Source organism: Protopterus annectens, chromosome 10.part0, assembly GCF_019279795.1.
Source record: "Protopterus annectens isolate FY-2018-M chromosome 10.part0, PAN1.0, whole genome shotgun sequence".
In the NCBI taxonomy this organism is placed as follows: Eukaryota; Metazoa; Chordata; order Ceratodontiformes; family Protopteridae; genus Protopterus; species Protopterus annectens.
The window spans coordinates 875,352,982-875,370,150 of record NC_056744.1 but is presented as its reverse complement, the minus strand read 5'-3'; the positions used below and the strand labels follow the sequence as shown (position 1 = coordinate 875,370,150).

Below are 17,169 nucleotides of genomic sequence, written 5' to 3'. Positions count from 1 at the left end.
ATATGTTTCCGAACCAAAAGGAATAAAGAATATCGTGATACTAGATATGCATCTTGTTAAATGCATTGTGAGTATTGGATGATTTTCATTTCCTTGCTGGTCACTATGGTCTCATGCTGTAGCCACAAATTCTATAAAGAACAACAGAGGATTTGAGTAGAGACAAAAGGGAAACATTGGATGTTAAGTTGTCAATCTCGCCTTCATTCTTGCTGGATGGGGTTCGGAGCCGATCCTCGGCTTCGACTCTGCCTAATACTAAAGCTCGAGAGCTATTTTTACCAGCTCGAGGCTATGCTATGTCCCATAATGCTAGGCATCATATACCCAGATCTCGTTTGCCGCTTCAGCTACAAGGTTGCGTTTTCACCGGCTGCAGGTCGTATTTAAAATTTTTTATAATTATAGTTAGTTTCGATTGATATTTTTTTCTGGTAGTGTTAGTAGTCTCCCAACTGGTCTTCTCTCCCTTTATTAGTAGTTTTCCTACTATTTTCCACCCTTAAGGTGGTTAGGCCTGTACCCCCCCTTTTTATAGTAGTTTTGTACAGTAGGTTTATACAGGTTCCTTTAGTAGGTGTGTGTGTAGAATTTTGTTGTTATTATAGAAACTTTAAGAGTGTTTGTGTTTGTATACTTGTTTAGACTTTGTTGTCCCATTTTTGTGGTACCATGTCTAAGGATACCAAGATATCGGGATTTAAGAAGTGTGACTCGTGCTGTCAGAAGATGTCTCTGACAGACGGTCACACTTCTTGTGTGTATTGTTAGGGCCCTCTGCACCTGCAGGACTCTTGTTCCATCTGTCATGCTTTTAGCCCAAGAGTCCTGCAGGAGCGCAGAAATAAGCTCATCTTAAGGGGCTTATTGAAGCTCGAAGGTTCTCCTACCAAGCCTCTGTCAGGAAAACCTTCTAAGCCTGCCAAACCGTCAGCTCCATGTCCAGAGCCCGCGCCGAGCGGACCTTCTTCTGCCTCGTCGGTTCCGGCTGGAACTGATACATTGAGGCCTCAGTCGGCCCCGACCTTGGCGTCGGAGCCATCTCCAAGCCGAAAGTGCTCCCGATCTCCTTCATTGGAGTCTGTCAGGTCGGCTCTGAAGTCTCCTTTGCTGTCGGAGCGGAGCTATAGGTCTCACTCCTCTAGATCTTCCAGGCTTTCGGACCACGATCTTGAGAGGGTAGTCAGTAGGCTTTTGAAGTCGCAGGCGCTCGACCAGTTATTGCACAGCCTGTGTCAACAGACAGCGGCTTCCCCAACGCCTGCTCCAGTTTCTCCTCCGACTATTCCTTCAAGCTCGGAGCTGGAGGCCGTCGGGTTGGTACCTTGGGGGCGTCGGAACCAATTCCACCCTTATCGGTTCCTTCGTCGGCTCCGATCCCTTCATTGGCTCCGCCCTTGGAGGGATCCGGGCGCCGGGACTCCCTCGTCAGTTCCGAGGAGGTGAGTGTCATTGGACCCTTGTCTGACCCCGTTCTCCCTATCGGAGCGTCGGTGCAGGTGAGCTTGGCCCCGACATCGGCCTCGGAGCCATCCCTCTCTGTGCCGGGAGGAGCTTTCATCTCTTCGGAGCTGGGTCCCTCCTCTCTGCCTGATAGGGGTGCCTTTGAGGTCATGAGTGTGCTGGCTCCTATACCGGCGCCACGGTCGGCCCCATCGGCCCCTCCTTCCATGGTGCCTGCTTCTGCCTCTGCCTACCCTCCCGAACCTAAGTGTGGAGAACCAACGCTCCAGGTCGCCCCATTGGGTGTATCCTCCTCTTCTGAGGCCTCCCATGATCCTGCAGGGGAGCCCCCTCGGAAGAGGACATGCAAGAGGGACTGACATCTGAGACCGACCTGGATGATTCGAAAGGGTCCCCAAGGTCCCCCTCTGAGGATGTCTCATTTTCTGACATCCTAGAGATCCTTAAACAGAGGGGGAACTGGTCTGCCCTCAACCCTTCCGAGGACGAGTCTGTGTACCTGGATGCATTCGGTTCTCGCCCTTCCACCTCTTGGGTGTCCCCGCCTTTTGACCCACTCATGGAGGTGGTGGCTCGGAAGGCGTGGTCGGCTCCGGATACTATTGAACCAACTCCCCGGAGGCACACAAAATTTATTACAGCCCCTTCGGACAAGCAGTTTCTCACGAAGGGCGTCCCCGTTGATGCCATGGTGGTGGCGGCGGCCACTAAGAAGGAGTTGGCTGACCCTTCAGTTCCTGTCCATCCTCCCAATAAGGAATCTAGGACTATGGATAGGTACAGCAGGCGGATGTTTTCTTCAGCGACTTTTGCCATGTGTTCGCTGAATTATTTGTGCCATTTCACCCGTCTTCAGAGAGACCTTCTCAAAGAACTAGGTGATACCTTACAGGACCCATCAGCTGCGGGGTCTCAGGAAAAGATAAACTCCCAGCTAGGGACCCTGAACTCTATTGTAAACTCCTCCATGCGGCTCATTTCCTATGCCACCGATGGAGCAAGTAGGGCTGCAGGAACAGGCATTGCTCTAAGGAGACATGCCTGGATGCGGCTTTGCAACTTTGCCGACCCCTTCAAGGCGTCTTTCACTGACACCCCCTTTGACAGTTCTGCATTGTTTGGACCTCAAGTGAAGGATACAAGTGCTAGCAGGAAGGCAAGACTCTCTCTGCTGTAGGAGTCCATTTTTCTACCCCTTCTAGACCATATCCTAAGGGTCAGAAGGGTGGAAAAATGTGGTTCCGCAAACCACAGGGAGTACTGCCTGACGCAAGTGGTGAGCTTCCCTCCAGAGGTAGAGGAGGGAACAATAATAGACGCCACCCGAGAGGCAGGGAGGGTCCGCAGAATTGAATCTTTGTTTGACAAACCCTTCCAGCACCCCTGAGGAGCTGCCTGACTGTCCACCTTCGGAGGCAGTCGGGGGAAGACTATCACTGTACCCAGAAGCCTGGCATTCCCTCACGCAAGACAAATGGGTACGGTCGATCATATCCGAGGGCTACAGAATTCCCTTTACTCACACCCCACAACAGCCAAAAGGGCCCCTTCCAGACGTTCCACCCGGTCTGAGGGATCTAGCAGCACTAGAAATTTCAAAGCTGCTAAGAAAAAGGGCCATCCAGCCAGTCCCAGCAGACCAACAAGGATCCGGTATCTACTCCAAATTCTTTTTGGTACCAAAAAAGACAGGGGACTGGAGACCTATTTTGGATCTCAGCAGGCTGAACAAGTTTGTTCAAAGGACGAAATTCCAGATGGTCATGCTACAGTCCATTCTACCCTTTCTGGGTCAGGACAATTGGATGTGCTCTATAGTCCTTCAGGGTTGTACTACCATATCAAGATGAACAGGCGCTCCAGAAGGTTTCTCCGCTTCCGGCTGGGAGCCAGTCACTACCAATTCAGAGCACTGCACTTTGGCCTCGCCACAGTCCCCAGGGTGTTTACCAAATGCATGGCAGTGGTTGCGGCTCACCTGAGACGACAAGGATTCCAGGTGTTTCCATATTTAGACGACTGGCTCCTTACTGCCACCACCAGGCATCGACTACTCCAATCCAGAGATTACGCTGTACAAACGTGCAATGCACTAGGTATCTCTCTAAATTTCGAAAAGTCTGCATTGTCGCCTTGTCAGTCTATTACCTTCATAGGCGCCGTCTTAAACACAGTGGAGCTCTCAGCAAAACTACCCACACAAAGAGTTTCAGACATTCGCAACCATGTTCAGATTCTATTACAAGAGACCAGAGTCCAAGCCAGATTTGTACTAAAAACGCTTGGTCTCATGGCAGCAGCAATCACTTTACTCCCCCTAGCGCGTTTTCATATGCGGATCCTGCAGTGGATGTTATTTTCCCAGTGGTCCTTTCAGCAGCTGCCCATGTCACACACCATTCTAATCACTCAGTCATGCAAAAGACACCTTTCTTGGTGGACGGTCTCCCCTCATGTACTCCAGGGCAGACCTGTGGTCCTTCCTCCTCCTGTTGCCACTGTGACAACGGATGCCTCCATGATCGGATGGGGGGGGGGGTCATATTCGGGGCAGGACAGTCCAGGGCACATGGCAACCCTTCGAATACCACTTGCACATAAATGTCTTGGAAATGAGAGCGGTACTTTTAGCATTGCAGGCCCTTCAGGACTCTCTACCAACCGGGACTATTGCAATTCAAACAGACAATATGTCTGTAGTGTGGTACATCGCGGAACCAGATCCTACCCTCTATGTCGAGAAGCACTCAGACCTTGGCAATGGACGATCTCTTCTCAACGGTTTCTGGTAGCAACGCATATTCCTGGGAAGTCCAACGTCATAGCGGACAGAGTGAGCAGAGCCGTTCTCATGCCTCACGAGTGGTCTCTCAACCAGACAGTAGCGGAAAGAATTTTCAGAAGGTGGAGTCAGCCTTGCTGTGACCTTTTTGCAACACCTCTAAACAGCAAGTGCCCAGACTTCTTCACCCTCTCCCAGGTCTACCCCCCAGAGACGCTCTAGTTCACGATTGGCCCCAGGGTCTTCTGTATGCATTCCCCCCCCCCTTTCCCTTGATTACTCAATTAATCCAGAAAGCAACTGCCTTGAGAGCCAGGATGATCCTCATTGCCCCTTACTGGCCTCGACAAATTTGGTTTCTGTTCCTGCAACGCCATCTACTGGAGCAGCCCTGGCATCTGGACCCAGTGCCAGATCTTCTGATCCATCAGTCGGGCGGGCTGCATCAGTCCCTTCGATCTCTCAAACTCATAGCATGGTTACTCCACTTCCAACCCTAGCCAGGCTTCCCCTTATCTCTCAACCAGTTAGCGATATCATCCTCGCTTCTCCCAAGTCTACTACCAAAAAGACTTATGCTAGCAAATGGAAGCGTTTCTCTGTCTGGGCAAGGGAAAAGCACGTGGACCCCTTTACGGCTCCTGTCCAGACAGTTCTAGAGTTTCTAGCAGAACTCTTTCGATTGGGCTCCTCCTCAGCTACCATCAGAGTTCAACTGGCAGCTATTGCAAATTTCCACGTTGGCTTGTCAGATACCAGCATCATGTCAAGCCTTTTTAAAAGGAACCCTTTTACTTAGGTCCCCAGTTAAGGACCCTCCCCCACCGTGGGACTTAAATTTGGTACTGTCTTCCTTAATTTTTCCTCCCTTTGAGCTGGCGGCTTCTTGCTCGTTGAAGTTGCTCTCATGGAAAACTCTCTTCTTAGTAGCCATCACCTCAACAAGTAGGGTCTCAGAACTTCAATCCCTTTGCGTTCGCCCTCCGTATCTTGTTTTTCACAAAGACAGAGTGTCACTTAGGACTAATCCGTCCTTTTTACCCAAAATAATCTCAGAGAAAAATCTGAATCAGACCATAGATCTTCCAGTCTTCTTCCCGAATTACACCAATAGAGCTGAACGAAAGTTACATTGTTTGGACGTTCACCGTCAATTACGCTTCTACCTGGATAGAACTAAGTAAATGAAAAAATCAAACCAGCTCTTCCTGTCTTATGCGGAGGGGAAGTAAGGCCAACCAGTCTCTAAGGTAACTTTGTCCAGGTGGTTGTCCTGTCTTATCATGTTGGTCTATCAGTTGAGGAACAGGGAACTTCCTACTAAGCCTAGAGCCCATTCAACCAGAGCTTTAGCTTCTTCAATAGCCTTTCAGGCAAGATTGCCAATGGATTCCATTTGCGCAGCGTCCACTTGGGCCTATCCTCATACCTTAATTTCTCATTACAAGCTCGATATGGCCTCCAGACGTCGGGCTGATTTTGGTTCCACGCTACTCAAGAGTTTGTTCCATTGAGCGACCCAGGATTTAGGTGCTAGGGACGCTGTCCCATCCAGCAAGAATGAAGGCGAGATTGACAACTTAACATTGAGAAGTTATGTACCTACCATAACGTTCCATGTTAGTTGTCTTCTTCTTGCCTTCTTTCTTGCGTCCCACCCTCCATCCCCCTAGCCTGGGAGATCTAGAGTACCTTGTGAGAATTTTTGCCACCTCAGTTATTTCCCCAGCTAGTTCCCGTGCTCCCTCTTTTTTGCTAGCTTTTCTAGAGGGCTTATATATATATATATATATATATATATATATATATATATATATATATATATATATATATATATAGATATAGATATAGATATATCCTTCTCCCTTTTGTATCTATGATTAGGTGGATTGTTCTCTGTTGTGGTGGGACATATATATCCATAGTGTTAGCTATCAAACGAGATCGGGGTATATGATGCCTAGCATTATGGGACATAGCATAGCCTCGAGCCGGTAAAATTAGCTCTCGAGCTTTAGTACTAGGCCGAGCCGGGGATCGGCTCCGAACCCCATCCAGCAAGAAAGAAGGCGAGAAGAAGACAACTAACATGGAACGTTGTGGTAAGAACATAACTTCTCATTTTTTGTTAAATTAGCATGCAAAAGATGACTTTCAGTGCTGCAGCACATGGTCTTTTGATCTCGCGTATCATTGCTGCATTTTTATGTAGTACTTGGTTAATGAAGGGTACATTAAATAATTTTGAGTCTGAAGAACACTTTTGTGGTTTATAGTTTCAGACCTCTTATTAATCCTGTACATTTAAATCATTTTGTCAAGCATGTATGCTTTTACTGCAGTAGAGTATGCTTAGAACAATTCCTCACATTTCATTTTATTTTGAATCTTTTTGGATGTTTTGTTATATTGAAGTCATATTAAATGATCATGACCAACCTTCTGAAGAATGGAACAGTGATGCATGCCTCCTTTATTCTCTCACAGTACTTGTAAGAATGAATAGTCCAGTCTCTTGGATCTGGTTCTGAGAGAACCTGTAAAAATGCTAGTCAGAAGCCACTTTTTCATATTTACCCTGTTATGGAAATCCGTCACCAATCTCAGTAACTGCATGCAGGTGGTGTTATTCTTCATAGGTCAGGAACTTCTACAGTACAGGTGCAAAAACATCTGAAGACGATGTTAATAACTGTGGAAAGCTGTAGAATCTGTCACAGTGGCATTATCATTCCTGGTACTGAAATTTTTAGATTGCAAAGCTCTAAATTAGTGATTATCATTATTATTGTTTGATTTGTTGAAGATTAAATAGTGTAATAGTTTTAATTTGTAAAGCTTTTATTTTATTTCAGGCCACCACATTTTAAACTGCTTAAAGAAGGCATATGGTAAGACTTTCCTATTTCAATTTTTCATATTTCTGCTTCATTCCTTTATATTATCTTTGATGGAACAAACATAAAGTCATCAGCAGGGTGTTTTAAAAACAGTTCAGTTACAGGTAAATGCACTGTCACACTGTGATTTCCTTTGTAAATTGCATAATAAAACTCATTAAATCATTTGTAAATAAATGCTGTGGTTGTAGTGCTGACTGCCTTCCTGAAAGGAGAATGTCTACCACAATAACCTGATTTATCATGCAGCTGTTCTGCGTTTGTATTTCCATTGAGCTGTGTTGAAAGCATAATGTATTAGGATGACTGACCCAGTTTTTTTACCTGACCTTTATGTAGTCTGTGTCTGTTTTCTGTTTGCGCTGGATGCTTTTAATTAAATGTGCTGATGAACAGCACTATTTTTGATGTGTTGTTTGACGTTAGTTTTTAGAGAGACATCATGACATTGAAGAACTTTCTGTATATAGTAATTGCCAGTTCCCGTTTCTGTGCTTCTCTGTACTTTATATTGCCTTGATTAATTTGATATCATAACCAAATCCACCAATGACTCAGAAAACTTATTATTAAAAATATTGTATGTGGGAATGCATTACTTTTGTTGGCTCAAAACCAAGTTTGTTTTCAGCATAATGTTGTAATTCTGTTGCTCACCATGTGCTGCTAAAACATGTTATTTTTGGTTAATTATCTTTAAATACATGTTTATAAATGTGTTTAAGTATAGCAGTTAATAAATGTGGTACATAAAAGTTAGTAAACTACAGTAGATATTAACAGCAATTATGTGTAACAGGTGTTGTAAAAATAAAATGTAAGCTGCAGTTTACAGTTTAACATTTTTAAGGTAGAATGAATGCCTCTTCTGGACATGCAGTACACTCTTCTAAAAAGGTGGTATCTCAGGAGCCTCCTGGAGGAAGTTTCCTTCATGATGGTTCATTGTAGTAGTTGTAACTGGTAAAAGTTATTATTTATGCACACACATGCATGATATTCTTAGGATAGCCTTCCACAAGTGTATGCCTGCCTTGACATGTCTTCAGTCATAGCAGGCGTCACCATTTATGATGTCAGCAGTGTAGCATTATTCTTATAAATAACCTCTTTAGTTTAGTGGCTTTTAGAAATTTGTAGTATCAGGAAGTCCTTCTTAATTTTATTCTTGTAAAGGTGGAGGCAGCACACTTATCTGTCTTGTAATGTTTTTTCAGGATACTATGACACTGATCACTTCTCTCCACTAGAGGTCCTCACTACACTTCTTATGTTGACACCATTTGCATTATAGCTCTGGCCTGTTCTTGACCCCAGATTGGTTGATCATACTACGTTGGGAAGTGCAATTGCAATCACTTTTTAATCAGCTATATAGGTATTCTGTTTTTAACGTACTGCTGTTGGACAAGTTTTGTCTTTTTACTGTGTATCTTTATTTTATTTTGTTACACACTTCAACTACTGTTGTGCTTTACATATGAGTAACAGCATTTATAAAGTGCCAAAAGTGTTGTTCGTAACCTTATCTTGATTGGTAGCTAGTATGGCATCGGAAGTTAAAAGCTGTGGTTAACGTGTGTAAGGAACTGTCACCTGTTTGCAAAAATCATGTTATAGATAACACACATTCATTAGAAATTCATCCAGCTCTCAGAAATATAAGGCATTCATACCTCTTTTTCTGCTGCACCAGCAGCCCATTTCTGATGTAAGCAGATTGTGAGGGATTTAATGGTGAGAAAAAGAATTGTTCATCTCATCAAAGCTTTCTTTGGAGAATAAATTTATATTATGGTTAGATGACTGTCTTCAGATAAATGTCATGAATTGGTTTAGGCCTCAGAAGCCCAGGTTTCAGAGGGGATGTAATGAATCTTATGCTGTATGTAGCTGTGTATTTACAGTGGTTTAATGAACCTTAGCATCTGGAAGTGACACAAGAGGGAGGAAAATAGCACTTATTGTTGGTGCTAGATTTGTACCCTTGTTGCTTAAATGGTGAGGTCCTCAAGTGATGATATGATTGAATAATGTAGGAAGGGTATTCAGTCAAAAAGTTATAGATATTAGACAAGAGTAACAAATACTGACCTGTACAAGCCATTCCAATAGCCTTGCTGTTCGTCATACTTAACAGTTGGATAGTAACATTGCACAGTAGAATTGGACACCCTTTGGTAAGGGCCTTTATAGTAGCTGATAGTAGTGGTTGGTGGCAGTCGGTACTACCTATGGTCTGGGCAGAAGGTGCATAGCTAGTGAACCTGTGCCAGCCTTCCCCAGGAGTATCTGTGTGCTGTATATAACTAACCTATGAGTGTAAAGAGAAATAATTTAGTTTTTTTGTATATAACTCAAATCTTAAAGTAAGTGTGTGTGTGTGTGTGTGTGTGTGTGTGTGTGTGTGTGTGTGTGTGTGTGTGTGTGTGTGTGTGTCAGCTACTTGGGCAGGGACATGAAGCACTGGTTGGACAGAGAGGGTGCTGGAGGTTTTGAATTGACCACTCGGCTGAGATCTGAACCTGATAGCTGTGCCAGTAGGGAGTCTTTTTGAGGATCTGGAGAGAAAGGGAGAAACCAGTTCCAGACTGACTGTGATCTCTGTGTGCGCTTAAGGGAAATTGAACCTTACTGTGTGTGTACTTGTTATCCTCCCAATGTGGACGCCCCTCACTAGTGTTAGTGGTAAGGATTGAGGCTCCTTGATTACTGGGCCAGTGCACGGGTGTCACAGAGGTCTCTGCAAACCCTCAGGATTATACCTCTGAAACACTGCAAACCTTGGTTTGAGTCACTTCACCAAAAAAATATTCCCAGGTGAAACAGACTGCTCAGGAGCTACAAACCAAGAATGGAATGTTTGTTTAAGCTTTAAGTGAATACAGATCAGCTTTTCGTCAGGAATACTTCTTCAGAATACAATAAACCCACTGTAACAGTTCCTGTATACATATGTGTGCACTAATCAGCTGATGGTCTTAAATCAAATTTAATTGTGACAAAATGAAAACACCTGAAGTGAGTTCAAAAAACACCACTAAAACATTTTTCCTCTGACATAAAAAAGACTGAATAAAGTATAAACAACTGTCTACGTATGAAAAACTGTAATAAAGCCAGTAAAACTTTATATAAAACCACAGTAAAAAAAATGAAAAAAAAAAAAAAACTTATTTAGGTTACGAGTAATATATATTTACATATGTATGTTAATGTCCAACAGTAATGGAACCAGCATAAACAATAATGCATTTTTGAGTGTTTAGACTAATATTTCTCTGCTGTAAATTTTAATAATGGCACTAGGGAGAGGCAGTTAGTAATTCCAGGGAAATGGGTTGCATCTAATTTAATTTGCCAACTCCGCTCTTTTAATTCCAACTTGTCTTTCCACCCACCCCCTCTAGGATCAGCAAGAACATTCTGCAGTGTTGCAAACAAAAATTGCTTAAAACCACTACAACAGGCAGAATGTCTATAAAAAGCATTGCCTGGATTTTTATTAGATATCTCATATTGGTGTTAGAGTCTACTTTACATGGTCAGTTTTTCACAAAGTTGACTTTCATATGGCTGAGACATATGATCGACTTTTGAAAAGCTGACCATGGGGAACCGCTATTGCCGTACAGTGCGGAATGGGAAAATTTTCCTCTTCCGCACTGTAGTGTGATCTCGGAGTTGGTATATTTAAGTTACAAGGGGTGTGGGGGTGGGGGGTGCAGGAGGGGCTTGGCCCCCTGCTAACACTTTTAAGGTAAGTGTTTGTTGTGTTTTTTGTGTTTATTTTCCATGGTCAGCTTTCCGAATATCGATCATGTGGTCTCGGCCATATGAAAGTCGACTTTGTGAAAAGTCAACCATGTAAAGTAGACCCTGGTGTTCATACGTCCTTTTCTTTAGCTGCCATTCTGTTTTCCCTACATAAAATGCAGGGCAGGACATACACACAGCCAAATACACCATGCCTTAGACAATTCCCTTCTGTGAGTGGATGATGGACTTTGCTGCATTTTGTAGCTGCAGTACTGGATGGCCTAATATATATTTACACTGGCTACACATTCCACATTTTTGGGTACGCTTACTAATTTTTTTCTCCTTGTTGTCCCCTTTAGATTCTAGATTATTCTTGATATTTTTATCTTTTTTTTGTATATAAAAGTGAGTCTGTTACCCACTATGTCTCTGATTTGTCCGTCTTTTACCAATATTCCCCAATTTTTACTTATGATGTCCCTAATGCTATTGGAACCTACACCATGTTCAAGTACCATAGCTCTAGAGAAGGTCTCTGCCTTTACTACTTCCTCATTTTCTAACTGTGGACAAGCCTCTACTCCTTCTTGCCCGTTTTGAATGTTATTATTGTCAGACATCAAAATAGCTCCCTTATTTAATCTTGTTCCCAAGAGGGGTAGATATTTCTTCACTCTATTTTGGGCAACCTCTGTGCTAATGGTTTTTACAAAAAGCTCAGGGTATCCCCTCTCAAGGAACATATCTTCCAATTTTCTTTTTTCAGTTTCAAAAGTTATATTATCAAACACCATCCTCGCCAATCTAATAAATTGTCCCTTAACAAGACTTTTTTCTGGGACAAAGGATGTATACTACTGAAATGTAGATAACCGACAAAGTTGGTTTTCAGTAAATAGTAGAGGAAACCCCATTTTCTCTTCTCTAAGTTGATGTCCAAGTAATTGATGCTTTTTTTTCTCCATTTGGGAAGTGAATCTCAGGAAAGGGGTAGTATTATTCAGATACTCTATTAACCCAGGAATCTCCTCTGTCCATACCCAGAGGACAAAGATGTCATCCAAATATCTGAGATATAATGAAAACGTTTCCTCTAAGGGGGAGCCAGAAATGATGTCTCTCCCAACTAAGCATCACCAAGTTTGCATAAATGGGGGCACAAGCAGCCCCATCACAACTCCCTTGGTTTGTTTGAAGATATTACCCTCAAACCAAATATAGTTGTTGTTGAGCACAATCTCCATACATTCCATAAAGAGCCTGAACTGTGTTCCCTATTAACTAAGCCAGACTTAAGATTAGGGACATCATAAGTAAAAATTGGGGAATATTGGTTGAAGATGGACAAATCAGAGACATAGTGGGTAATAGACCCACTTTTACATACAAAAAAGGTAAAAATATCAAAAATATTTTAGAGGCTAAAAGTGACAACAAGGAGAAGAAAGAAAAAATTAGTAAAGGTACCCAAAAATGTGAAATGTGTAGCCAGTGTAAATATTTATTGGGCCATGGGGCCATCCAGTACTGCAGGTACAAAATGCAGTAAAGTCTGCCATCCACTCACAGGAAAGGAATTGTCTATCTAAGGGGGTGATGTATTTGGCTGTGTGTATGTCTTGTCCTGCATTTTATGTTGGGGAAAACAGAAAGGCAGCTAAAGAAAAGGACATATGAACACTAATGTGAGATATCTAATAAAAATCCAAACAATGCTTTGTGTAGACATTCTGCCTGTTGTAGTGGTTTTAAGCAATTTTTGTTTACTATATTGGAAAATGTTCCTGCTGATCCTAGAGGGGGTGGGTGGAAAGTCAAGGTGGAATTAAGAGTTGAGTTGGCAAATTAAACTGGGCGCAACCCATTCACCTGGATTAATGATTGCCTATTCCTAGTGCCATTATTTAAATTTAAGGCAGAGAAATATTAGCCTAAACACACACAAATGCATTATTGTTTATGCTAGAAGTTCCACTATTGTTGGACATTAATAAACATATGTAGATGTATATTACTCAGAACCTAAATAAATTTTTTTTTATTTTTTACTGTTTTATATTACTGTGGTGGTGGTGCTGCAGTAGCGTTGTCGCCTCACAGTTAGACATTGCCCGTTCGATTCTCAGTTAGAGCGTCTTCTGTGTGGCGACATGCGTGAATGGGCATTCCTTCATTGAAGGTTGTGTTAGGCCCGGCAAGCCAGCACGTAAAACTCCACTGCCAATCATTAGCGGACCGGAGTTCCGCTGTGGCGACCCCTAACCGGGAAAAGCGGAAAGACACAAACAAACTGTTTTATATTGCGGTTTTATAAAGTTTTACTGGCTTTATTACAGTTTTTCATATATTCACAGTTTATATTTTATTCAGTCTTTTTTGATGTCAGAGGACAAATGTTTTAGTGGCGTGTTAATTCACTTCAGGTGTTTTCATTTTGTCACAATTAAATCTAATTAAGACCATCAGCTGATTAGTGCTCACATGTATACAGGAACTGTTACAGTGGGTTTATTGTATTCTGAAGAAGTCTTCCAGACGAAAAGCCGATTGGTATTCACTTAAAGTTTAAATAAAAATTTCATTCTTGGTTTGCGTCTCATGAGCAGTCCGTTTCTCCTGGGAATAGTTTTTGATAATTAGTTCTGTTTTTTCCTGGTTCCTCGTTTGATTTGTGATTTTGAGTCAATTCCCCCCCCCTGCTTAGTCCTTCTGTCTGGGATTGTATTGCTCCAACAGCAGGGTCCTCTAACCTTTGAGAACAACACTTGGCTTTCATCTTTTTAAGGTATGGCACTGATCATCCCTCTTTCTAGGACCTTACTTAGTAGGACCTACTTTACTTTCTTAGTACGACCTTGATCAGCTGCATTCCAGGGACATGGCAGTGGCCATCCATATTTTAAGAGGTACAGCAGGGATCTTTTCTTCTCAGCAGATGCACTTTTCCTTCAAAGCTAAACCATCTTGTAGTGGGTGTTTGGGCCTTTTGGCTTATGTTCCCTTGAACCTGGCCTGGATGCTGTCTCTGCCATCAAACACCATTTTTATATAATGGAGACCCATCTTTGAAACTGTTTGCCCTTTTGTTGTCACTCTAGCTATATGCCCGTACATGCTTTCTAGCACTAAAGCATTTGCCAGTTCTTATATTAAAGTGCTTAAACTGCTTGTTCTGAACTTCTCTTTGCACACCAGCTGGCGCATCTATGTCAGAATTAATAACATGCTCTCCTAGCTATTAGAAAACAGTATCTGTTTAAGGTGAATGTAGACTCATCATAATTTAGTGCTTTCTGATTGGCCAAGCTGGCAGTAAACCTGCACCAGTAGGTGCTGTTCTTAAAATGATTTCAAGATTTACACATTTATCACTTTTGTTTTTAAGATTCAGTGTTATGCAGTGATTATAAAACCAGCAACAGCATTTTAGGTTTCCAGTTAGTGGTGTCCTTATTAACTAAAACCAGGGAGGATAAAAATGTATTGCGGTAACCCATATCATTGTTTTCTTTTCTTTTTCTGCAGTATAGACATTATCTTGTATACACATGCACACTCCAGTGTGTCACCCATCTCTCATTAGGTTATGGACCCTCATATAGCACAGGACCTCAAAGCTTAGGGGACATAAAACAATTGATTCCTTTAAATAACTGTATAACAGACTTACTGTAGTTCTTCTAGTCTAAGCCACATCAGAAAAAGAGCATTAACAAAGAAAATGTGTTTATCTTTTGCAGGGTCTTGTATTTATAGATGTTTGTGCGTTGTAGGTTGATTTTCTCTTGCAAAGAATTCTGTTAGAAAAACACACACAGTGGGCATTTTTTTTTATTCCATAGTCTTGTAAGTTTATTAAAAGTACAAGCGTAAAGTACATTCACCTCTTAGATTAGTATTGTTGAAGTGCTAAGCATTTTGGCAGTATCCATCTGGGAACTGTAAGCAGGCTGGATAGTCAAACAGCATAGGTCGCAACTTAGGAGACCAATGTGAAACATGGACCATAGCAATGTGTGACACAGTAAACATGTGCAGAAGGTGTACCTTTGCCATGGTCTTTCATCCAAAATATTACCTTTTGTGAATATATCACTACATTCACTCTCATGCGGACACACACATTTACATATGCACACGTACACGCACACACAGGTGTAGAAGCAGAAAGACAAAGTCTGGCACATGTGCAGTCACATACAGCATTGACTTTACTGTTGGTATGATTTATGTATTTCTTCATTCATTGAATTGGAATTAAACATCCAATCGCCATTATCATTGCTGCTAACATCTTTAATATCGAGACCACCTCCCTTTACATATTGTACCTTGTCCCCCTCAAAACACAATCACCTACATCATTGACATATGATAAAGCATTACAAAGATACATAAAGGTAATGGTTAACATTGCATCGCAACTAATTCTTAGTGGAGATATACATCCCAACCCTGGCCCCCCAACACAACCTATCAACCTACCATCAACCCTGCTAAACCTCACCAGAAAAAAAACTCTAGTCTCCTAATGTTAAATGTAAACCTTAGAGGTGTTCTCAACAAGACCAGTGAACTTTATGCCACCCTCACACACTACTCACTCAATATAGTTGTCTTAACAGAAACATGGCTTAAATCATACATCAACAACAATGAGAACACCCCCTGGCTGTAACATACATAGACAAGACTGGATAGGAAAAAGAGGTGGAGGTGTTAGCCATACAATACAAAACAAAGCTATAGATATAAGCATCCCAGATGTCACTAATGCAGAAATACTATTAACTAAACTTTTACTTAATTCCAAAAAGCAAATAAATATAGTAGATGTCTACATCCCACCAGAGAATTATATCCCTGCCCTAGACCACATCCTACAGTGGGCAAATGAGCTCCTTCCCCAAGAAACAATTATACTTGGAGACTTTATCGGTTGGTATTCCTGTAACTCGAACACACCCACAAACCACATTTTTCTGTACGGCTTCTCTCAACTTATCCAACACACTACCAGGATAGACAAAACGTTAATAAAAGAATCCATCCTAGACTGGATACTCCCCAATCAACCCAACCTCTCTCAACTCACAGGCTGTCTCCCTGTCTGCCTTAGTGACCACCACCCCACCTTTCTACTCTGGCAGCAAAACAAATAAACTTTTCCAAAACCCCATCATATCAGCAAATCAGAAACAAAAAAAAATGTCAATCCCCAAGAGTTCATATACGCACTCAAAAACTGCAGATGGGCACCTCTCACATACCTCCCATTAGACAAGGCAGTGGAGTTATTTAACTGCACCTTCCCTAGCATCCTAAATAAGCTTGCCTCATCTAGAACAATTAGGATAAAACCCAACTACACCCCTTGAATAACCATAGAAACGAGCTCTACTAAAAGCAAGAGACAAAGCCTGGGACAATTGGCACCATAACAAATCACTAAACAATCATCAGAAATACCTAGAACTAAGAAATTCTGCCAAAAAACATAAAAGATGAGACAAAAAAGAATATTATGCTAAAATATAACTAGAACACCAAAGAAACCCACAAAAGTTCTGGCCAGCAATCAAGAAAATCCTTCAGCCTGGTCAAATCACTACCCCTTCCCCAAACACTGACAACACCATAGATGACATACCCACAGAGTTTAGCAAATTTTTTACCAATTCTATACTCAAACTAACACTAGCCACCCCCCACTCCTGTCTGTCCAACACAAAACGGCAATAACTTCTCCCTACAACCTCCTACTACTGCCACCATAAAAATACCTAAAAAAACTCAAACCAACAACCCTAGCTGTAGACAAACCTACCTGCAGACTATTTCAAAATCACTGCAGAAGCCATCGCATACCTTGTCTCCATCCTTATAAACCGCTCCATCACTGAACAAAAGGTCCCATCTATCTGGAAAATAGCCCACATCATTCCACTACATAAAGGTGGCAGCTGTGTAGAGCTTTCCAACTACTGACCAATTGCTGTCCTCTCTCCACTATGAAAAATTCTGGAAAAATGCATCCATACCCAATTCCTGCACTGTCTCCTCACTAACAGTTTACTATCGCAAACTCAACATGGATTCTGCCCACACCATAGTACAACCACTGCCCTTCTAAGCTTCGCTAACTCTGTCAGCCTTCTCAGAAATGAAGGTAACCTGGTCTCATCTATCTTTCTGGACCTCTCAAAAGCATTTGACATGGTCTCACACTCCAGAATATTAAACACACTATCAGAACTTAAA

The 17,169-nt window shown here is 42.2% G+C and overlaps 1 protein-coding gene across 3 annotated transcripts in view; it reads left to right on the top strand.

Annotated features, from left to right (window-relative positions):
- Positions 1-17,169, top strand: part of RPAP2 (RNA polymerase II associated protein 2) — a gene marked incomplete at its 5' end in the record, with an annotated part of 1,562,525 nt that overhangs the window by 3,409 nt on the left and 1,541,947 nt on the right. For 2 of the 3 annotated variants that reach the window (XM_044085674.1, XM_044085672.1), the window contains 1 exon segment: positions 7,102-7,137. In XM_044085674.1, coding sequence (XP_043941609.1) covers positions 7,102-7,137 — 36 coding nt within the window. 3 annotated transcript variants of the gene reach the window in all.